Below are 23,682 nucleotides of genomic sequence, written 5' to 3' on the forward strand. Positions count from 1 at the left end.
GACCCAAAATGTGTTTGTTCTCTGTGGACATATTCTGTCTATAGGAAACAGCGGTGACTGTAGAATATTTCAAGTGAGTTGCCTTAAGGCTTTCAGGAAAATCACATTTAAATACGAAACTAGATCCCCCTTTAACTTTGGAGATAAGGCAAAGCTCTCGTTGTGACTCCCAGTACCTTCTTATGTATTTTGTATGATTATACTGTGTGTGTGTGTGTGTGTGTGTGTGTGTGTGTGTGTGTGTGTGTGTGTGTGTGTGTGTGTGTGTGTGTGTGTGTGTGTGTGTGTGTGTTTGAATGCGTCACTCACGTGTCTTGTTTTACTGGGTGTTACTGAAGAGTACTTTACATATAGTATAAAGGTACATCCACCCACTCAGAGAAACCAGCAGCTCCGTAGACTATCTGTGCAAAGTGTGTGTGTGTGTGTGTGTGTGTGTGTGTGTGTGTGGTGGTGGTGGTGGGGGGGTTATTGCTCTCAATAATCTCAGAGGTCATTCTGTTTCTCCTGAAGTGAAGGCATAGTCATCCTTATTGCTGTCTCTGTCTGTCTCTCTTTCTCTCTCGCAGACACACACTCACACACGCGCGCGCAGACACGCACGCATACACACTCACTTTCTTATATGTTAAGGAGCATATTGCAATATCTAAATCTGTAACAAAGAGAGACAGGCAGATCTTAGTTCATAGCAGAGCCTTTGGTCTCAGACTCCTCTCATCACTTCAAGTTGCTCCTCTCTGTCTTTTCTTTCTTCCTCTTCCAATGTTGTTTCACATCAGTCTGTCACACTTGCATGCCAGGCTTGCTCAGATCACCATTCCCCTGGTTCCCACCTCCCCCTCCACCTCCCCCACCTCCACCCATCCCTCCCCTTTCGTCCTCGTCATCGCTGTCCAGTTCCTCGCTCTTTCGCTTGCTGTAGCGTTCGTACAGCACCATTAGCACGCCCATCACCCAAGCCGACACCGTACCGGCCGAGAAGATGACAAAGCCGATGGCGATGAAGAAGAGGTAGTCCCAGTAGCCCAGGCCTTGGTGGCAATCTGCCCGCAACTGCATGCCGACCTCCGCCAACCGCTGGCCAGCCAGCTCCGGAGGGTTGTGGCAAACTGTCTGGCCCTCATCTGGAGGTGAGGAGAGAAAGAAAAAGAAAAAAGAGAGTGGAGGAGTAATGAGAGAGGAGATTAATGAGGAAAGACATATCATAAAAGAGAGCAGTGGCAGAGAATAATCAGTGTGTGGTTGAGGATGAAGGGCAGAGTATCGGGAGAGAAAAGGGGAAAAAATGTAATTACTCAGGAGAAAAAGGTATGCAAACATCAAACGCCAGGATCCAAACAAACAGCTTTTAAAAATGCACTGATAACCTTTGTGATAAAGGATCCCGAGAGACACAACAGATTTCCTCTGAGTAATGGGGGTCTTTGGTGTCTAGGGCACGGGATCATTATTACGCTGCACACATACTCATGCACATGTATGCAAGGAAAGGTGACTTGACTGCAAGCCTGGGGCACATAAACGCTCCCCTACGCTCGTGTACATCATTATACACCAGCAAATCACTATGCACTGGTGAGAAGATAAGGAGTGTTTTCTCTGACAAATCATCTGCTGCTCGTAATGGGAAAATGATAATCAGCCGGAGTAACTGTCATCCACACAGTAAAGCAGAAACACTGACACTTTTAAAACAGTAAATGACTTATTTATGGGGTTTGAGATTTAACAAAAGAGAGGTCAAAGGTTAGGGTCAACTACTGAAGCCAGATAGGTCCCAATCTCTTTGTCCGTGCTTGTCCTAGCCTCCTTGAATCAGTTCATTCTGCTACAGTGAATTTGCATTAGCATATACAGTACCCTCGTGTATATCAATTAATATGAACACAGCGCTAACAAGAGAGAGGATGGAGGGTAGAGGGACTCGCTCTGCATGCATCTAGTAGTGTAATCAGAAACAAGAACAGTATGCGCTGTTTCCTATCAGTTCATCTTACTTTAGAAGCACGGCTAATTCCCATGCTTCTTCATTCCCACCCTCCCTGCATGCTTGATTGCATTTGTCTACATAAAGGGAACGAGCTTGTGTGTTTGTTTTGCTTTTTCTTTTTCTTTATTCCAAGCTGGGGGAAAACGAGAGAGATGAGAGACCGAAAAAGAGATAGACGGACAAATCGAGATGAGCACTTTTAAAAACCGAGAGAAAGATAACGGCACAAAACAGGGACGGAGGAAGAAAAATGCAAACAAATGCACAGAGAAAGAGTGTATGCACACACTAAATAGGAATCACAAGATAGACAGAACATAGAATATGAGCGAAGTCTCTGGCGCTCCATTCCTCTGATGGATTATTGCTGTTAACAGTGTTAATTAAACTGCAGTCATCTACCAATGAAGCCAAAGGTCTGGACATGGAAATGAGCAATGGGAACAGAATGACTGGATATGATCTATACATCTCAGACTACTTGCCAGGGATTTGCAGAAGCAGCAGTTTGAAGTAAGAACTAGAAGGACGCCCAAATGAACCTCAAACCTAAAGTGTTTTATTCTGCCCAAGATAACCACGAGACACATTATACTGGTGGTAAGAAAAGTGGAATCAAACAAAGCAAACTTGGTGTTTTGAAAAAGGTTTCCCAAACCTGCTCGGGAGAACTTTCACAACACATATATCTGCAGTGGTTTTATGTTTTTGATCAATACAGCGTTGCTTATCACCTCCCCGGGGGCTTTCTCCCACTCTTGAGAAGAAGAGTTGAGCTGATGTTGTGTCAAGTCTGCTGCATGTGTCAAGTGATGGATTGGTATTCTTCTGTAACCAAATAGCTTTGATGTTTTTTCTTTTTAACAGCTGTCCATGTGAGTGCTGAGAGTATGAGGTCACTGAGTTAGTATTTAACACCATAAAACAGGATTAGTTGTCAGAGGTGCACAATTTTTCAGTGGCAAATAAACAACTGAGGATAAACTGGAACATATTCTGCATGTAACACCTTTTTTCTTTATCCATCTTTGACAGTCAATCAGAAAATAGACGCACAGAGATTTTACATCGCCCCTCTCTTGTCTCTGCTCGCTTCCCTTTTAGAAGTAATCGTAGAAGTGATCGGCATGAAAAAGAGACCTGATTTAAAAAGCTGGGAGAGAATACTGAGAGGGGACAAATACAGTGGTTAATGCCGAGTGTTCAGTGGGCAACACAAAGGGCAAGATTATATACTTTATTATTAGACACAGAAATTATGCTGTTTGTATTTTACCGCACTGGTAGTTTTGTAAATGGCATTAACCTTAGAGTGTCTGTAAGTTAATAGGCCAAAATTGGACCGACGGATGAAATTTACTGCTGGAAATGTGAAAGTAAAACAGGCGCATTCCTGAATGTAATGAAGAAATTCTTTTATATTTCTCCTTTGTGGAAATTAGTTATCAGAAAGTCCTGGAGAAAGCAGGGACAGGGCTCTTTAAACCCACCCAAACAAGACTTTACTGGCTCTTCGAGGATTGTTCTCCACTAAGACACTAAAGGCGACACCTGATTGAAATGAATCATGGCCTTTGTTTGTTGCAAAGGATTTTTGATGTCATTCAGTAATTCACTATTACAATACAAAATCTATATAGGCCTTAAATAGGCTGTCTGTGAACCCAAGGGATAAGATCACCATTGCTGCCTCCTTTAACTGCTGCCCAAGCCACAATGCAGCAGGCCACAATGGCACATCTACAGGCGATGGACCCACTTGTTTGGGCTGCATCCAGCCGAGCTCCATGGATAAAGGTCTGACTACCCTTTGGGATCCCGATATCTACTAAGTAAGGTTTTTCAGGCATTTCTAACTGGGAGAAGACCCAAGACATGCTTGAGAAATTCTGCCTCTTAGTATCGTTGGAAGGGCTGCAGCAGGAGCCTGAGGACAGCTCAGGACAAAATAATCTGTGGAGGAAGTATGGAAGGTCAGTTCTGTTTTTATTTTATTATTTTAATCTGCTTGTCACTAATCTTTTATCCATGTTACCTTATTTATGTTGAAAGGTCTTCATATGTTGGAAAACTGCACTAAACTTCCTTATGTGTCTTCACTGTTCGTGGCTGTCCCTCTGTCATCGTCTTCCACTGTTTCTGGCACAGCTAGCTGGTCTGCTCTGTCTCATTACCTTGCCAATGTTGCCTCGAGGCTGGTGTGAGGATTTGTTTTCCTGCGTATATGCAGTGAGGTGTTTTCTTTTCTCTCTTGCAATGTAACATTCGTAACCGGATGCTGGAACAGTGAGGTGCAATCAGAGGCTGTGCAGACTCACAACAGCAAACAGGTCCCTCGGGGTATTGGGGTCTCGTTTGTTCTTCTTCCGTCAACATTTCATGTGTCTTGTAACAATTCAAACTCTGGTCACAGTTCTTGGCTGCATGGTACTGCTGCCTGTGCTTCTCTAAAGTGTGATGAAAGGCAGTATGCCGATTGAGCATGCCCCTATGACCTAGCCAGAATTTTGACTCCCACAAACTGGCTGTATGCCCTTGTAACACCCAGATTATAATGAATCTGTCAAATAATTAAAGAGACTCCTGATCTATTTATGACCGCACCAGTGGCTTCTTCCAGCAGAAAAACCCTCCATGTCACAAAGTTCAATCATCTCAAACTGGTTTCTGAACATGAAAATTAGCCCACAATAATCAGATATCAATCCAATAGACTAATAGGAGATGTGCATCATGGGTGTAAAGTGACCAGCGAGTGTATGTAGCCTGTTGTATTTAATCTAAAGAGTTAAGAGTTTTAGACTGTAACATGGTGTGAGCTGGGCAGGTGTCATGTGTAAGGGCTTCTGTCAAAAGCACACACAAAGCCTGATGTTAAACAAGAAAGGTGTAAATTTAATGCAAATTTTGGAAGAACATGACCACAAAAAGCACTGCAGAGTTGAGCAGGATTTACCAAAGTCGAGCAGTGAGTCAAATAAGTAAACAATGAGATAAATAAAAATGCAGAGGATCCCCAAATGGATGAGAGGCATGCAGGAGATGAACACGATAAGATCGAGTAATGGCTAAACACAGACGAGGAGAGAAAAAGGATAAGCCACAGGTGGAGGGAAGGGAGTAATAAGGAAATAACTTTTAGAATACAACGGGTAATAGGAACGGATTACAGGAGAAGGCCTCTGTCGGTGCGCCCCAGGGTGGCTGTGGCTACAATGTAGCTTGCCATCACCAATGTGTGAATGGGTGGATGACTGGTTGTGTAAAGCGCTTTGAGGTCCTTAGGGACCAGTAAAGCACTATACAAATACAGGCCATTTACCAGTTGGTTCTGTGTCGTTCAACAGGAAGACGTCTGAATTCCCGCCCACAAATACATTTATCCTGCACACTTGTGGCTACGCTTTGGAGATAATTCACTGCCGCTTCCAATCCCAGATAAGAGAAAATAATGTGAGTATTACTGCAGAATACAGGAAAAGGTGGCAGCCTGGATGATTCACTCTGTGTTCAGTCTCTCTTCACCGTCTGTTTCCTTGTCACTCACTGTTTTCTCACTCATCCCATCACTCAGCCATCACTCTGGCAGCATGCCCTTGACATTTTCAGTAGTTGTCCCTGTTTTTCACAGTCGCTATTTTTCACTGAATTTTGTCTTTAATAAGATATGCACTGGTACTTTTGGTGAATGTAGTTAAAACTGTTATTTTCTTGTTTAAAGTCCAGCATTTTAGGCATTGTAGCCATTCTCTCCGGTTAATATCTAATCTGAAGACTGTTTCATTAAATGTCCAGTTATAGTACCCATTCAGTACAGGTGCTAATTCATTTTAAGCACACCTTTTTGAAAACTTAAATGTGTATAAAAGGGTGTTACTTGCAAACTTGTGCTAACATTTGCTCTTCTTTCCATTTGCCTGTGCAGTTAACCTGCTCATTGTCTCATTAAAACTTCTCAGTAGGTGCAGCACTTATACAATTCTGCAAAATGAAACAAATACCCCGAGAGCTAAACCAGGGGTATTTTCAGGTTAAGGACTGTGTGGATGTGCATGAGAAAGGCTCGGAGAGAGCAGAGAGCGAGTGTGGAGCACAAAGATAAAGAGATGTGTGCCTGCGCTATTTGTTCCTGCAGAGTAGTTTGAGTGCAGTCTAATTCCAGCAGTTTCAGGACAGTTACTGCAGCCTCGAAAAATTGACAGTTTGCATGCTCACTGCACTGCAGTTTCCCCATTTTTCAAACACACCTTAAACAAGCTGCAGGGCAAGGCATACACACTCATTATGACGTAGTGTGGCCTGAACCAGGTGGTTTCATATTGCCCTACACTTAGATTCTGCAATATGCAGTCGGTAAAATGTTATTGCTGTCTGGTTCTTGGTTTCCTGCATGGTGTACACCTGCCTGTTTTTTTGTACCTTTTACCCAATTATGTCTGCTGTGCATGCCATAATGTCACCATGTTATGTCAGTGTGCTAATGACCGGACACAAATCCCTGCAGCTCACTGACACCTGGCCAGTGCTTATAAGGATAAAAATATCACAGGAGGAAATAAACATAAGCAGTCAATCATGTAACACCTTACTTTTTAAAATAGACAAGCGGATATAAAGGCACACAAGCCCAAGACACGAGTAAGCACCTCTCTAAAAGCTCAGATCAAGCAGAACTTTCCAGGAATTGTGAATGGGAACTAAGACTTCCTGTTTTATTTGAAAGAGTGCACAATATAGCAATCCAGTGACTATAAGCAGTGTATGTGTGTGCATATGCATCTGTAATCAGAGGTCATGAGTGTTTGTGAGTGTCAGTCACTGAGCCTGGGTGATACAGTCTCAGTGTCTAATCATCAGCTGGGTAGATTCCAGGCTCGGTGTTGACAGGAAAGCGGGCTCATTGCTTCCCCGGAGGTGTTGCTAATGTGGGGATGAGATGCTGCTGAAAAATGCTGTTGACTCGTTGACTTCACTCTAACTTGTTCACTAGTCTCTGATGCTCACTCGCATAAGACGGCAACGAGCAGCGGAATAACAACTGCTTTTTTTTTTCTTTTTCTTTTTTGTGAATGCACACAAAACAAGAGAGGCCTGTAGTTTAAAGGACCTTAAGATGCAGGTCTGCATTTTAAGCTCATGTGTGCATTTACAGTATGTTCACATTACACACATGTATGATCAGATCTCTGAGCTATTACCCTGCAGGGGCAGAGATGCTATCCTGTGAAACAGGAGCGGAGCTATTTATAAACAGATTAATTACGCCAGTGCACATGGTAATTAGTACAGTTTTGGTCCTGTACATGTGGAAGCCGTAGATACGAGCAGCCTCTAATACCTTCAATCACAGAGAATTAACTTAAGTCTGTTTTACATATTTCTGTGTGTTTACACGCTTAGTGGAGGCCACTATTCAACCAGACACCTTGACTGAAGCCTTTAATCAGCTACCCTGATGATACGTCTCTGACAACCCATTCTTCTCTGTTGCCTTTATGACCTCTGACCTCCAGGTGGAGGAAGAGTACTAAGAACAGAATTTGAAGAATTATTTATGAATCAATAAGATTACAGTGGACAATAATGTCCTTAATACATACTATCATTCATTCAGGGATTTGTGAAAATTAGACCATACTGCAAAACCTGCAGATTTACTATCAGATATCACTGTGTTATTTGTTGTGTTATTTGTATATTATGATAATAAAATTGTTCCAGAACCATCACTGCAATTCACCAGTGTTGTTTTGATGTCTCAGATTTGTACTCAGAGGCAACATCATAGAGTGTGCATAGGTTCTGTAAAGTAACGCCATCTTGGCGTAAAACCTGAATTCTTTCTAATGATTAGTAGAGTAGACATCTGTTAAATCACATTGTATAGAAGTCTAAGAGAAAACCACCCCACTGCTTCAGTGATTTTATGGCACCACTCACTAACTTTAAGTCTTTCTGAATATAAAATTATGTTAATTTTGTAAATCACGGGCCCCAGTACTGACAAGAAGCATGTTAAAGATCCATACTGCGCTGTAGATATCTGGTATCAAAAGGGTCACATCAAGGGTTCAGAAAAAGGGCTTTGCACACACTGTATGGCTATGTCCACCTTTCATTCACAGTCTATGGAAATTACTAAAGTTGGCTTGTTCTGTATTGGAAAGCACCTCCATAAAGATGGAGCTGTGGTGGATGACTTCCCTATTTCAGTAGCCGGCAGGATCGGAGGAAGGAGGCAGGCGATTGAAGCAGCTGACAGCAGCAGAGTTCGAGGTGACAGAGAGACACAATAAAGTGCACAATAAATAAAAGTTTTGAGAGCAGCCATATCTGAGTCGTTCTGGGTCCTTTCACATAGCTCTATCGGGATCACCTTGTTGGTGGAAAAATATAAATGTATGCTTGTGTTTTCTTTGGTATTTTTAAAAGGAACAAATAATGTATTTTTGCAACAGGCTGCAAATAATAAAGTCCCTACAGATACAATTCAATACAGGTTATTTGCTACTGTGTAGACACAACACTGGCTCATGAGGTAGGCCCATTTTTATTGTTGAATGATTCATAGGTTGATGTTAAGTTGCAAAAGGAAAGAAAAAACATTCTTCTGAAATTGGTCAGTCAATTTTGAAAGAAAAACCCTTCAAAAAGCCTGGAGATCTATTGCTTGAGATAGTCTGGCTCATTGAAAGGAAAATATTTAAAAACGAGGGGTGGATCAAGACTTTAGACTCTGCTGTACTTTAAATAACAGTTACACGAGATAAGACATAAGGAACGATGCATACATTATAATTTCCATTTAGAAAACGGAGACTTGATTTTTACTGCTTTACCTAAAATGCCTAGACATATTTAAATCTCCAAATTTTCCCAGTCATGCTCATTACAAGCCTACAAAATCCAGCATAAGACATTCTGGGGGCCCTCCCCTCACGGCGAAGCTCGGATATCTCACCGTTTAGCCAGCTAAATGCATCATACTGGGGAAGGCAAAGAAGACTAAGAATAGTTGACCTTTTCTCCATCACATCCACTAGGGCTGAATAACACACGCCTTCACACTCTTCTCAAATATGGCATTAGTCAGATTACCACCATCCTCCTATCTATCATTTCTCCATATGATCCCTTCTTCCTTTGGCAGAGAATGAGTAAAGAGAGAGAGAGTGAAGGTCAGATAGCAGCAGCTCCATCTCTCTTCTCTTTCCTCTATCTCTTGTCACTGCCCCCCTCTTTATCACCTTCCACTTTTCATTCCCGCTCTAGCACGTTTGCATTTGTTCTCCTCTTCAGCCCCGTTTCCCTCATCTTCTACATCCTCCTATTTCCCTGAGTTTTTTTTATTTTTTGCTCCGTCATCTTCACACTCTCCGCTCTCTTTTCCAATTTCATTCTCTTGGCTTACATGCTTGGTTTGCCACACGCACGTGCACATACGTGCAGCATGTAAACGCAGTCATGCACATGAACTCACACACCTGTGCTATCTCCCTTCTGTGCCTCAGGTGATCACATCACAAACACACCCACACAAGCATCACACCAATCCTGCGTTCGAGCTCACACAGTAAAATGCACAGAGACATAAAAATACATAGAGGCTACACTATTGAAGGAGACCAGTTGAATTTGATATGCCTCTCTGCACCAGATGGGTCTGAGGAATGGTTCCAGCTGATAAATAATGCATCATCTACCTGTATTAAATTGAATCGATGCCTCCTTGTCATAATGAATGTTTTAATGGGTTTGAGTGACAGATCTGGGGCATAGATGATTGGTAAGTCCTCAATAGTCTGTGTGTTTTTGTTTTTTTGTTTTATTTCTCCTTGCTGTACCCAAAGTTCATTTTAATCTCTTTGCCCGATTTATTATCCCTTTCTGTCCTTTCTCATTTTGTCCTCTCTTCTTTTCCTGTGTTACTTCAGCTGTTCTCTCTCTTCTCATCTCATCTAATTTCTTCAGTAATTAAAGATTCGCTTTCATTAAAGTCAAAATCAGGTGCAATTTCTGAGAAACCTAATGTCTTTCTTTCACTGTGACATCTTTAAACTGGCTGACCTCTGTTTGTCTTTTTCATTTTATAAATATTTAACTCTTGCCCCATGCGTGGCCCCCCTGCCTTGGCTCTTTGCCTCTGGGCTCCCAGCCATCCAGGGGACTGATGAGCAGCCAGAAAATACTTTCCCCAACACTGGAGTCATAACACTACAAGCTCTGCCAGCCCGAAGGCAGGACAAGCCACTCAAAGTCTGTGTATTTAGCTGAGACACTTGTCAAATATCACCCTACAGTGAGTACAGCAAGGCATTTAACAAGCTGAAATGTTATTATGACAAGGGAAAGTACATTCCCTGAGTACTGACAACTCATAATAGAGAATGGAGATCAGAGCATGACAGGTAAGTCAGAGTTGTTGGAACGCATGACCAAACAGACAATGTTATATAAAAATCTTCCTGAACGTACTTTTTTCTTGTTGATTTATTGCCATGACAAACAAGACTAGTCCGAGACGGCACACCTTCAACTGAATTAAGTCCATGGATCCAGGTTATTCTCTGATATCTTCTTCAGAGCAGCAAGGTGATCGCTCTGTTTTATGTTTTTTCAGTTTGATACGTGGTTGCAAAGATTTGGATATTCTCGCACCTTGCCCTGTCTTGCAGCTGTAAAAAAGTTTCCGTATCCACATCTAAATAATTTCTATGTTAAGCCAGACTCCACTTTTAGTGAAACTGACAGATAAACAGAAAAAAATCCCATTTCCTCTTTGCTGGATGTAATACTTCATGCAAACCGTGGTGTGTGAACATCAGCATCATTAGACAGCACATGTCCCAAAAGCAGAAAATCAACACCCGACACACTGTGAAGTGCAGCAAAGTGAATGAGTTATTATTATTGCTGAGAAGTTTGCCTGTAATGTAAGAAGTTATGTCCATGACTGACAAATGTCTCCGCACTACAGCGTTTTATGTGCACGACACAACAAAGTAACAAACTGAGGTTATTTTTCTCTCCATGAATATCATGTTTCTCCCTAAAACTGCATTTATTATTTTTTTCTCTTGGGTGCAGCTTACACATGCCAGAAGTGGCTTTGTTAGATGAATGTGGCTAACATATTAGTGAACAACTGGCTGTTTTTACATTGGAGTTGCACGCTTGTCCACCTGATTACTGATAGTCTGACATTTACTGTTTTTCCTTTCAGCTCTGATTTATTCATTTGCTCTATAAATATCAGGTTCTCTACAACTCACTGCTGCAAAATGAACTGAAACTGATCTCCAGGCATTACCCCACACAGCCATCTCTAGGGCTTCGAGAGAATGGCCTGAAAATGAGAAAATATCCAGCGAGAGGAGAACGAACAGACTGCTGTTTATAGCATGAGAACAATATCTTAAATAACCACCTGCAACAACTGAGGAATGCACTTCAGACCTCGAAGCAGCAGAAGACCACACTGGGTGGCGTGCCTATCATCTAAGAACAGAAATCTGAGGCTATGATTGACATCACGACTCACCGAAATTGGGCAATAGAAAATTAGAAAATGCCTGGTTTGATAACTCAATTTCTCCTGCAGACAGTAGGGTCAGAGTTTAGTCTAAACATGAACACGTGCCTTAGTTTTGACGTGTTTCAACAGTTCAGGCTGCTGGTGGTGTAATAGTGCTGGGGAAATCTTCTTGGCGCGCTTTCCCCCCCCCTTTAGTACCAACTCAGCATCCTTTCATTGCCACAGCCTACCTGAGTATTGCTGCTGACTAGTCATTGCTCTCCATCTCTTTATTGCCACAGTGTGCCTATGTTCTGATGGCTGATTCCTGCAGAAAAATGCACCATGTCACAAAGTTCAAATCATTTCAAAATGGATTGTTGAACATGGCAATGCACTATATTCAAATGACCTCCACAGTTTCCAGATGTCAATCCAACAGAGCACTTTTGGGATGTGGTGGAACGGGAGATTGACAGCATTAATGTGCAACTATCATGACAAATCTGCAGTAACTGTGTGACACTGTCATATCAAAATGGACCAAAATCTCCCAGGAATGCTTCCAGCACCTCGTTGAATCTATCCCATGAAGAAGTACGGCATATTTGCAAACGTAAGGTGGTCCAACGCAGTAATAGCAAGGTGCACCTAATAAAGTGATCAGTGAATGTAAAACAAAATAGCTGAAAGATGCTAAAATGCTTCACAGAGCTGAGGAAACTGCTGAGTTAAGTGATAAGTCTGTCATTGTGGCAGGGGGCAGTTACAAAACAACTGCAGGAAAGAAGACCAACAACGCCACCAGGGGATTTTTTCAGCTCAGTAAACATTAATCTAATAATCCCAAATTATATCAACAATTAGTAACCAAAGCACACAGACTTGTTACGGGCAAGGCAAAGGTGTGACAGATGAATTTCAATACTTTATTTGTACAAGTCGATAACTCAAAAATAAGTGCTCCAACAAAAGAAAACAAGTTAAAAACCACACAAAAACCCACAAAATTTGTTAAAATATTACTTTATTATAATATTTATAAAAGAAGCCAACTACAGTCACAAAGCTAAAAAACATATTAAAGTACCACTCCAGGCAAAAATAACTAATTAATACAACTAGCTGGGGGCCACTTGCGGAGACAATCTACACTGAGAAAGGCTCACTCAGGGTTGCAACCAGCGACTCACCAAATGTGTCTCACTGCGACTGATTTGTCAAATAAGCTATTGAAATTAATCTGTCACACTTCTGCCTTGCCACTAATGAGTCTGTGTGCTTTAACTACCAATTTGCAAAATAATTAAGGTTTATTAAATTAGTATTTCCTGGGGTGCAAATCTGCAGGTGGTGCTGTTGGTCTTCTTCCTTCCAGTTCTCTTGTAACTGAAACCCCCAGCGCCAAACCCCACACCTAGCGCCATTATGACAGAACTCCTTCAATATAGAGTCTAAATATTATACATGATTAACTAAAAGTATCTTTACTTCTTTTCTCTTGGTTAATTTTAGACCCTTTTTAATAACAGCAGCTGTTTCACAATTACATTAAGCTTCCCTTTCTGAAAATATCATTTTATCTAACATTTTTTTTCGAAGTCTTTCTTGACCAGGAAGAAATTTACAACATCAACCATAAAACCCGACTGCTTGCACCTCTAGCTCAGACTCGTTCTCTGTGACAGAGACTTTCCTGACGGTTTGTCTTTTTGCTTTTTTCGTGACTTTACTAAAGAAACGCATCCACTCTGTCTTTGTGTCTCTTCGTTCAATCACTCTGTCGCTCTCTCTCTTGTTGTCTCTCTTTTATTATGGCTGCCAGAGTCAAGTCATGTCAGCCTTTGTCAGTCACACATAACCAGCACAAACAAAAAGAAAAACTGGGTGACTTTCTTAAAAATGACGGGCATGTAAATACCTAACAACGACAAAAAGCACAAAATCTGTAACAGAAACACAAAAACAATCAAACCAAACTAAATTTGGTTTGAATCCAGGTATTATAACCTTAAACATCATCAGCAGCAAAACTGAAAACAATCCTGAATTAGTTATTGTGTCTGTCTGAAGATGAACTCTCACAAGCATACACACTTGCATGCACCTGATTCATATTCACACTGAGAGGTAGCGACAGCTGGAGTCTCTGTGCTTTAGACTCACAGCCCTGCAGTCTGATCAGGAGGCATTCACGACCACAGAAACACAACTACATGCTCTAACACACACACGTGCTCGCTTGACCCCGTTCACTTCGTTAAACTGGTTACGTGTTTGTTTATGAATGCCACGTTCATACTTGATTTGTCAGCCTGAGCGATGGAGGGTGTGCGATATGTGTTTCTCAATGAACAAAGTCTGAACTCCACTGATCACGTTTCTAACTTTTATAGAGCGGTGCGATGATGAATGAGTGTCACTTCATAATTATTAACTGTTACAGGTGTGAGTGTTTTTAAGGCAGAGTGGCTCAGCTGTGGGTGTTGGATTGTGTCACTTACAGTTCAGAAGCTCTCGGGTTAGAAAATGTGTTCTGATTTTCTTAGGAACTGCATGTCTAAAGGTGGATAACAACTTTGGGTACTTGTTGTCTTTATGTGGCCTTCCTCTAAAGCTCTGTGTCCCTTAATACTTAAATTTCCTATGGGTCCTGGCCTGAGGGTCCCCCTTAACCTCTAGCTTCCACACTAAGTGGGGTGAGTCACTCTCTCTCACACAGACAAACACACACGCTTCACACATGTACGTGTTGTCCTTAGTAAGAGCACAGGAGGCCAATTTTTTAGAGCATCATCATTAACCATCTGGACTGAGGGGCCCAACAATGTGAGCTCCAGTACACCCAAGTGGGCACTTTGTTTGCATGTGTGTTCATTAAAGTCTGTCTGTGTGTGTGTGTGTGTGTGTGTGTGTGTGTGTGTGTGTGTGTGTGTGTGTGTGTGTGTGTGTGTGTGTGTGTGTGTGCGCGCGCGCACGTGTGCGCAAGCAGGAGAGGTTAGTAAAAAAAGGTACAAAAGGACACAATCATCCTCTTAGCATTATCTCTGCCTTCAGGACTGAGATAAACAAAGCGGTGACATTGATGGGATGAACACCAGCTGTAAGACAGCAATCCATTGTCCCGAGCGATAACCCAATTCACCTGCTTACAGTTAAGCTCAATTAACCTTTGTGAGCAAAGATCACCTGAGCTTGTCCTCTCTGAGAAAGTCACAAGTCCACAAATTCTTCGTGGGTCATTCTTCCTCTGTGTTTAAGGGATTTTACAGCCGAGGTGCTGATGCCTTCCAGGTAAGAACAACACGAGGCTGCTTATTTGTTGGGGTAAACTCAAGGTATTACTGAGACGTGAAGGGCAGTTTGGAGGGACTGTGTTGCAGAGATCAGCAGGGGAACAAAATCTTCAGATTACTTTGACTATGAGGTCAAACTCTTAGCTCTGGAGCCTCTCTCTCTCTCTGTGAGTGTGTGCTTTTCAGAAAGAGAAAGAGCATCTGACTGTGCATCTGTGCACACCTGGGGGAGGTTGGAAATATGTGTGTATACATATCAGAATAAAAGGAGAGCAACAGTGCAATAAGTGGCCCATCATCAGGAGCTAAGCCATCCACAAATGATGAAACCTTTAGGTCTTAAAAGTAAGAGTAGTTTCTTTTCCAGGAAAGAGCAGCCAAACGCACAGTGATCACCTCACAAAAGACTGTTGCCAACTGAAAAATAAACATGCATATATGGACCAATTTATGTGTTGTGCTATGTTCCATATAAAAGTAAAAAATACATTATCATTTTTTAAGTGTTTAAAACCATCATAAATGCCCGTTTGTGTATACATACAACCTCACCTTGGAACTTGTATCCCTCTATCTGCAGCCAAAGGCAGAGGTCCTCTGTGTCACAGTCGCATCTCCATGGGTTGCCGCTGAGCCCCAGAGACCTCAGAGCAGGCAGAGCGATCAGGCTGCTAATGTTGAGGGTCGTCAGGTTGTTCCGGCTCACATCGAGCACCTGCAGAGCCATGTTCTCTGCAAAGGCATCCGGGTGGATCTCCCCCAGACTCGGGTTATCCGTCAGCCGGAGCATCACCAGAGACGCTAGGGGCCCGAAAGTCCGGTCCTCAATCTGCAGCAGGTTGTTGAATGACAAGTCCAGATAAGCGAGTTTCCTCAAGTTCCCGAAAGTGGATTCGGAGATTTCTGTCAGTGAGTTGTTGCTACAATCCAGATAGACCAGATCGGAAAGGTAGTTGAGCTGCAGCGCCGGTAGGTCACCGATGCGGTTGTTCGAGATTATGAGCTGCCGGGTGGCCAGGGGGAGGTCATTGGGAAACTGGGTAAGATCCTGGCCAGCGCACTGGACCACCAGCTGGTCGTCGCACACGCATCTGTCAGGGCAACCGGCAGTGAGAGCCGGTGAAGGGGCCACCCCCATCACGAAGATAAAGAGGAAGAGGAGTCGGAGGGACTGGGCACTGGGCTCGGGCAAGAGACGCATGACGAGGCCGCCCAGAGCGTCATGAACTCGGGCTGAGCTGGACCAGGACTCTCCGGCGCTCTCCGGGCATCCTGCATGGGTGTGAGTATCTGGCTGTCTCTGCCTGAAATCCCGGCTCCTGTTTATATCCAGGCTCTTTCTCTCTTTCTCAGAAAGGCTATCGGTCAGTCACTCACACGCACGCTGGCGCACCACGCACGTCGCCACCAGACATCATTTCAGAAGGTGACCGCTTCTCAGGCTCAGTGGGTGAGACTTGTGCAGCTTATCGGACTTTGTCCCACCTGAAGAGACCAAAGAACCATTGAATGTTGTCGATCGCCCCCTCCGAGTCTCATCTTTGCGAATTAGTCGACTCCATCGGAGAGCATTGTTTATTTAGTTTCCAAACAAATACCATGACTTACGCAAAAAAAAAATTAAATTAAATTAAAACAAATCCCTGAATCCTGAACGCAGAGTCCGCGAAATGTTCTCCGTGGAGACGCACTCGGCTCACATGTGTCCTTGACTGTGTTTGTCTGAGTGATGTGCGCCACCGTCCAGCAGGCAAGTCGTGTTTTTCCCTCAGGAGTGCAACTGAAAGTGCGTCCTTCCACTGCGCTCACTCAGCCCTGTGTGACCGTGGCTCACTGCCGCGCTGTACTGATGCTGTCTCGCTCTGTGCGCCCTCCCTTTCTGACTCTCCATCAGCGCGTATACTGCAGCTCTGCACACACAAAAGTCCAGTTTGTGGTGTGTGTGTGTATGTGTGTGTGTGTGTGTTGGCTATGGGCAATTTGTAGTGGTGACGTCAGCAGGTGTTGCCCTCTTTAGAAAACCAGACGTCCAGAGAGCAAACCGTCCGACCATCCGGTGAAACTCAAAGTCCTCGTGCCGTTGTGTTTTTGTGTGTGCGCGCATAAAATAATAATAATAATAATGAAAACAACTCAATCATAATCTTGTCTGAAAGCAGCAGCCTCTTAGCCATGCACAAATTTAACAGGCCTTATCTCATGTGGTCCACTGGCTAATTTCTCCCTTGTCTTTTCCCCCAGCGGCTTGTTGACAACATAATGCATTCAAATTGGATTGTGCGCGCGTGTAGTTATTAATTTTTTCTGGCATAGTCAGATTTTAATTTGGTCAGGCAGTCACACACTCCCTTATCCACATGCCACACGTTTTGTTGTCTTACAGTTGGAAGTAAGTTGACAGGATGTTGACTGTCACATCCCATTAGTGTCATTCAAAAGTTCACTTTCAAATGGGAGATGAGTGAAGCAAAGGTGTTATGCAAAGCTATGCGACAGGTGTCAGAGATGGAAATAGTTCAAAAGTCAGAGAAATTAGGTCAAAGGCTCCTTCGTTAAGGGGTCACATAGAGGTATGGACTTAAACTGGCTGCAGCTCAGCTACAAATCCCCTTTGCTTCTAGTAAAAAAACAACAACCCCAAATTATATTTTAGTTTGTACAAATATCTTGTCAGCTATCCAAATTCAAACGAAGCAATACTAATGCCCTGAAATTTTTCTTACGGAAGACCGTTTCACCCCAAAAACACTATTGCTATCCAACATATGTCAGGTCAAAGGTTAAGGGTTTAGGGCAGGACTTCCTCATTTGAGCTAGTAGCATATTTAAACCACAACAGGAGCTTAAACATGCATATAAGAAATAGCTGGTTGTGTTTTGTCAAAGGTGACTGCTGTCAGGAGTCTAAAATGTAGCGTAAATTTTTTGTTTCTTCTGAAAACATGAAGTGAGGAGCATAAAATGCCACTTTCAACAATCTTAAACGGAATTAACCCAATCTGGTATGAACATGAAACCAGAGATCAAGAGAGTCAGAGTTCTTTGATTTACAAACACCCTGGTGGCATTTTTATTGCAATCAATGAAGAACCTTAATCTTGGTTTAAAAAAAAAACAACACAACATTGGAAGCTTTAACATATTAGAATGTCAGGGGTAAATATTAATTTTCAGGAGCCAGTTAGATCAGCATAAACACCAACACCTTTAAAACTTTAAATTAGTAAATTTAATCCTTTTTATTTAAAAATAATGAAAAGAAAATTACAAGCACAGTAACTATTTCTTTGTTTGTGGTCTCTCATTGTTTTCCATCTGCCTTCAGAGCTACTTGTCAGGTTAGGGCTGTGTGCAGGCAGGAGTGGTGGTAAGGAGGACCCAAAGTGCAGACGCTCGGAGGCAAAAGTGTATTTCAAAACTCAGCTTTTATTGCTGGCAAACGTAACAAAAATCCAACTAAACTTACATGAGCGAGCAGGCAGAACACACAGCATAAATGAGGGTAGACCACGACACAGAGAAACACAGGGCTTAAATACACAGGGGGAGCAATCAGGGAATGGGTAACAGGAGGGAAACACAGCTGGGGCAAATCAGGCCTAACGAGACAAAGGAAGCAAAACCAGACGCATATACATGAGACACGGACTTTCAAAGTAAAACAGGAAACATAACATAGACTGAACTAAAGACACAGACTCACATGCAGGCACTGCAACAGAGGGAACAGAGACATGGGACCAGGGCAGACAGACACTGACTGGACACGGGGATAAAGCAACTAAGGATACACAGAGACGCGAACTCGACAAGGGGAGACAGAGCAACTAGAGAAGACAGAGACATAAACCATAAGACAGAACTCAAAGAAACCAAAGACTAGAAATGATAAACCCTGGGTCAACGACCCAGGCATCCTGACACTACTGTCTGATAAATCTGTTATTCATCCTAAAAAGTTTATTCTCCAAGAAACCCAATTTCAAGTTATTCTAGTAGTGTAAATCTTTTTTTTAATCAAATATAGGAAAACAAGAATAAGATTGTTACTTTTATTAAAACAGTATTTAAGACAAGTGACCTTTATTTCACTGCTGTTGGGGGGGGGGGGGGAGGCTTGAAATCTAAAAACATAGCCCAAAAAAGCATATTTACAAATGCCCAACTGGTTTCCAACCTGGAGTCAGGACTGCTACGAGTAGGTTGAAGGCGAATAAATGATCAAAGGTTGGTTGGATAATTGCACAGCCCCTTAAGATGATATTTTTCTAAGAAAGGAAAGTCAGTCGAGTAACATGTGGCCAGAGGAGACAAGCAGGCGCTGCTTCATAATAAGAGTTCACACAGATAACAAGCTGTAAAATATTACAGCTCTGACACCTACATCTTTTCATTTCAGAGCTGTTGTGGTCCAGCATGGTTATCTATCTCCAGTCTGATGTATGATTATTGAAGTAAAGCTCCACCGAGCCCTGAGCGGCCTGGAGAAAAATGAGCCTATTTGATCAGTGTCGGTTTCTCTCGGCCCGTCTGCTCCCTCTGTCGTGGGTTTCTATCTAAATGGCCCAGCTGGATCGTGTTCGCGGCTAACCGCCTTGGTAAAGCCTGGTGATCAGAATCATTAATGTGACTTTCCTCCCTGACTGCTCAAAATGGTGTCAGCTTCCAAAGGGGCTTGTGTACATCCATGTGCTTGCATGCGTGCGTGAGCTGAGGGAACATCATGTGTCCAGGCTACGCGGCATTCGATGTCTTGTCTCGTACGGTCACGTGAGAGCGGCATGCGCTCTGTGTCATGCTCGTCTGCATGGATGTGACAGTGCACCTGTGTGGAGTGTGTGAGCGTATCTTTATTTTTTAATAAGGGTGTGTTCAGTGTCAGCTGTCAAGTGCCAGACAGACCGTCTGATCCCCAACCTGAGGAGAGGACTACCTCTACCATTAAAGGTGTCACTCACCTTTCCCTTCAGATCCACTACTTCACATCTTTTTGTTTTTCCTTTGGAGAAATTGCTGGACTAAATAATGACAAGACAAATTGTTTTTCTTTTTGTAACAGCTGAAAATACTCACTTTTCACGAGCATATAGCTATAACTCCACTCTCCCTTTCTCTTTTTGTGGCTCAGTATGGTTGTAACTCTTCTCCCAATTTGCACAATCCCTCAGGCTATAAGGCCAAGGCTCTTTATTTTCAGGTTGTGTCCAAGTCCATCACTTTAATGTAACTGAGCCAAGAGTACAGTCATCTATCAGTCACACAGACTGCCTCCATACTGGATGCTATGGATAGAAAAGATTAAGTATAAAGAGACCGAACATGTGGACATTACATTTTATTTACAGCCTGTAATGGCTCAGCTTGGCCATAAAGAGGACTAATCTGAAAAAGGTCAAAATCATATTTTCATGTGCAGTGCTGTCCAGGGAGCATTTGAGTACTTAACATAATCCTGTGTTACATTAACATGTTTGAGTGTTTTGCAGTTCAAAGGGTTCCTTATTTATATTTAACGCTGCTTTGGTGCAGCTCCTGTCAAGAAAAAATATCTATTTCACTTCCTTCGCTTTAAAACAGCTTTTACTGCCTGTCTCTCACAAAAAGGTTTGAGGGTGCTCACAGCCACACATGTGTAGCAGGTCTGGTCATACTATGAGTATTGGCTCTCTTTGACATCATAAAGAGTCAAGAATAAAAAAAAACCCAAAAACCAAATGAACCTGTGTGCATGGAGCACTCAGAAGGCTGACTGGGTTACTTAAACATATGCTGACCTGATAATTTGACATGTGAAAAATGAGCATGTACCACTGTAAACAGGATATCTTTGTCCATTATTGTGAACACATAAAAACAGCTCACTGCTCATAACTATGGTCAAGGTTCTCCAACATGTAGGCTCATCTGGCTCAGGAGGCAGAGGAGGTTGGTGGGTCACGCCTCTGCTTCTCCAGTCTCCATGTCAAAATATCCTAGATCATAGTGTAGGTGTGTGTGTGTGAATGTCAGACAAGGTGTGTATAGAAAGGTTCCTGTTGTGCATGTTTGGACGAATGAGGATTGTAGTAAAATGTGCTTTGAGTTCTCAGGGTAAACACGTGCTCTAAGAAGCTGACTGGGTGATGTTAGCTGTATGTTTACTTATTTTCCAAGGTATACTTGAGTAGCACTGTGGATACTTGCTAGATGCACACCCTGATCAGGATTCAAACACCTGGTTTATTCCAAAAACAGTAATATTTTCACTACATTATCCAGATGCATCATTAGTACCAGAATCAGGGGCTGAAGGATCAGCTGGAGCAGATGTTCTAGTCTATAATGGTCCCAGTGGTAATGGAAGGGTTAGGCACCTAAACTGGAAGCATGTCTCCAGCTATATATATATATATATGTATGTGTGTATATATGTGTATATATATGTGTGTGTATATATATATATATATATACACATATATATTGTTTAAAAATTCAGTGAAAAGACTAAAACCAGCAATGTCAAGATTACTGCTTTTTAAACTTCATCTATGGAACTCAATTCCAAGTCACATGAATCCTACCAAGGATATAAATGAATATATCCCTCATAAATAAATCACATATGCAATAATTTTCCTAAACAGCTGGGCAAAAATTAACATGTGAATGTGCAGCTTTCAGTTTTCAGCTGTGGGATACTAAACAATGGTGCTCTCCTAAGTGCATAAGGCATCAGGATGAAGTATGTGGGATTGAGTAAAAATAGATTAGTGTCTATGTTCATTTTAATAAATGCACATGGAGCCAGTGCAGCAGCCTAGCTCACAGATACAGATGGAAATATCTCAGGAAGTGGGCTTACATGAAATTTTAAACAGACATTTGTGAACCCCTCATTTACCATGTTTCTCCTCTTTATCATCATTGTGTGACTTTTTTGGTTTTGGGGGTCTTTTGGTAAAAATATAGACATTTACCAGATGTTTCCCTTTTTTTTTTACACTTCTGATTTGTAGTTGATGAGTTACATTTTGATAGGATTCTGTTGGCAAGCAAACGCAGCTTTATCAATCTGTAGTATCATCAGAGCATATTTATCCACTCCACCTCAGTGTGCTCACGTAACATCCTTCTCTGCCCCCTCACAAATCACCTCACACACAAATCAGGATCACCTGAAAACACATCTGGTCCCATTTTCTTTACCCAATCACTCTTCTTTCCATTGCACCCCCCCCCCCCCCCCCCCACACACACACACACACACACACACACGCGCACACACAGACTTATGACACTGAGATACTTATAAACAAAGAGGGTATTGTTGCACAATTCTTGTTTCTTCCATAGTTATGTCAGTAAATTAAGACCTTGTTTCTTTATAGGTGTTTATAAGAGAATCAAATGTGTTAGTATTACAGCATATCAGTGTGATGAAGCGCTGGATTTAAAGCTCAAACGCACTGCACGCGCCCTGTTGAGCTCATTGTACCTTCTTACTTTTCCCAGACATATCTGGTAACTGAATGCCACTCATTCCCTCTGACTCATGCCCTACCTCATCAGCCATCACCAGCCCACTGTGCACAAACTCAGCCCTGGGCTTTAATGAAGATAATGCTGAAAGCATGTCTGAGAGGCCAAATAAAGGCCCTCGTGAACAGTTCACAAACCTCGAATCAGCCCTCTGATACGAGGCTGACCCCTGCAGGAACGGAGGGGAATCAATGTGTGGTTGACACCGAATAAAGTGTGTTGTTTCTGTGATGTTTGTTAAAAGAGGATAAAGTCTGAAAATGTAGGTCTTGGAAATAACCACCAAAGTCATGAAAATGCAGAACAAATACTTACTTCTCTGTTTTTTGGTAAAATGGTGGAATAATAATCTTCGCCTGCTTTTGTCCCAGAGTGCTGGAGTGATGCGAGTCCAACCTGTGCATCTTTTCTGGGAACAGACTGTCTACATCAGTCAGAGTCCATCAGGCTCAGTTTCTGTCACTCACACACCCTCACACTCAAACTGTGAGTGTCATCTTCTATCAGTTTTCCATCTCAAGGCACACATGAGAAGAGGAAGGCAAACCTGCCAGACATCAAATCTGGACAACCTGTTCTCCTCCAAATCTCTCAGGTAACTTTCCACCTCACTGCAACAGAACCTACAGACTAATGCAGATCTCTTTTCTCTGTCTCTTTGCCTCTCAAATGAAGCCTTATCAGCAACTGAACATTTATATTTAAATGTTTCTTACGTTACCTCTCATTCTTTTTTCCTCTATTCCCCCCTTTCTTTTATTTATTCAATTTGTCTGTGATTAGTGGTGGAATTTATATAATTAAAAAATTGTGTGTTTAAATATGCATCTGTGCAATTATGGGCATAGTTTCAATCTCACTTTCCCACTTCTTCCTGCCCACTCTCGTGACCTGACACCTTGCAGCACACACAGCCAACTACACATTGCACCGATGATTAATTTACATTTCAATTACAAATTAATATGATTCATTGCCCAGAGCCATTGGCATCCATGTTAATTAGGAAGGGTAAACAAAGAGAGGCTGCATTAAAATGGACTGAACAGTGCCGTGGCACACTGGATGTAATCTGGCTGATTTGAATGTAATCAGATGTACTTGAAAGTTAAAATAGAAACACAGACCCGACTCTCTAATTTCAGGCCGTTGTGCCATCAAAGCAACTGTCTGGCTTCGTGATTGCATAAGCTATAAAGACCTGCTCAATAATGCATGGTCAAACTAGACATGAGAAGTCTGACGGAAAACCTTACCTCAACAAGCTGTGTGATGTCTGGCCAAAGACTGGACACTCCAGAGACAGGACAACAGGCTGGAGGACAACGTGTGTTTGTTGTCATATGGTTGGGATCTAAATG

At 42.4% G+C, this 23,682-nt stretch overlaps 1 protein-coding gene across 1 annotated transcript; it reads right to left on the minus strand.

Annotated features, from left to right (window-relative positions):
• Nucleotides 1-786: 786 nt before the first annotated feature.
• lrrc52 (leucine rich repeat containing 52) lies at nt 787-16,650 on the minus strand. Its single transcript, XM_004557275.3, has 2 exons — nt 15,356-16,650; nt 787-1,127 (listed from the first exon to the last, which is right to left on the minus strand). Exons 1-2 carry the CDS (start codon nt 16,002-16,004, stop codon nt 787-789), a joined length of 990 nt encoding a protein of 329 aa, XP_004557332.2. The 5' UTR covers nt 16,005-16,650.
• Between the last annotated feature and the right edge of the window lie 7,032 nt (nt 16,651-23,682).

This window comes from Maylandia zebra, linkage group LG23 (genome assembly GCF_041146795.1).
Source record: "Maylandia zebra isolate NMK-2024a linkage group LG23, Mzebra_GT3a, whole genome shotgun sequence".
Lineage (NCBI taxonomy): Eukaryota > Metazoa > Chordata > Actinopteri > Cichliformes > Cichlidae > Maylandia > Maylandia zebra.

Excerpts from the sequence above, each read along its gene's own strand:
- lrrc52 (XM_004557275.3), bottom strand. The coding sequence starts at position 16,004 with ATGCGTCTCTTGCCCGAGCCCAGTGCCCAGTCCCTCCGACTCCTCTTC. Across the intron at positions 1,128-15,355 it reads AGAGGGATACAAGTTCCAAG|ATGAGGGCCAGACAGTTTGC; the intron begins GTGAGGTTGTAT and ends CCTCACCTCCAG.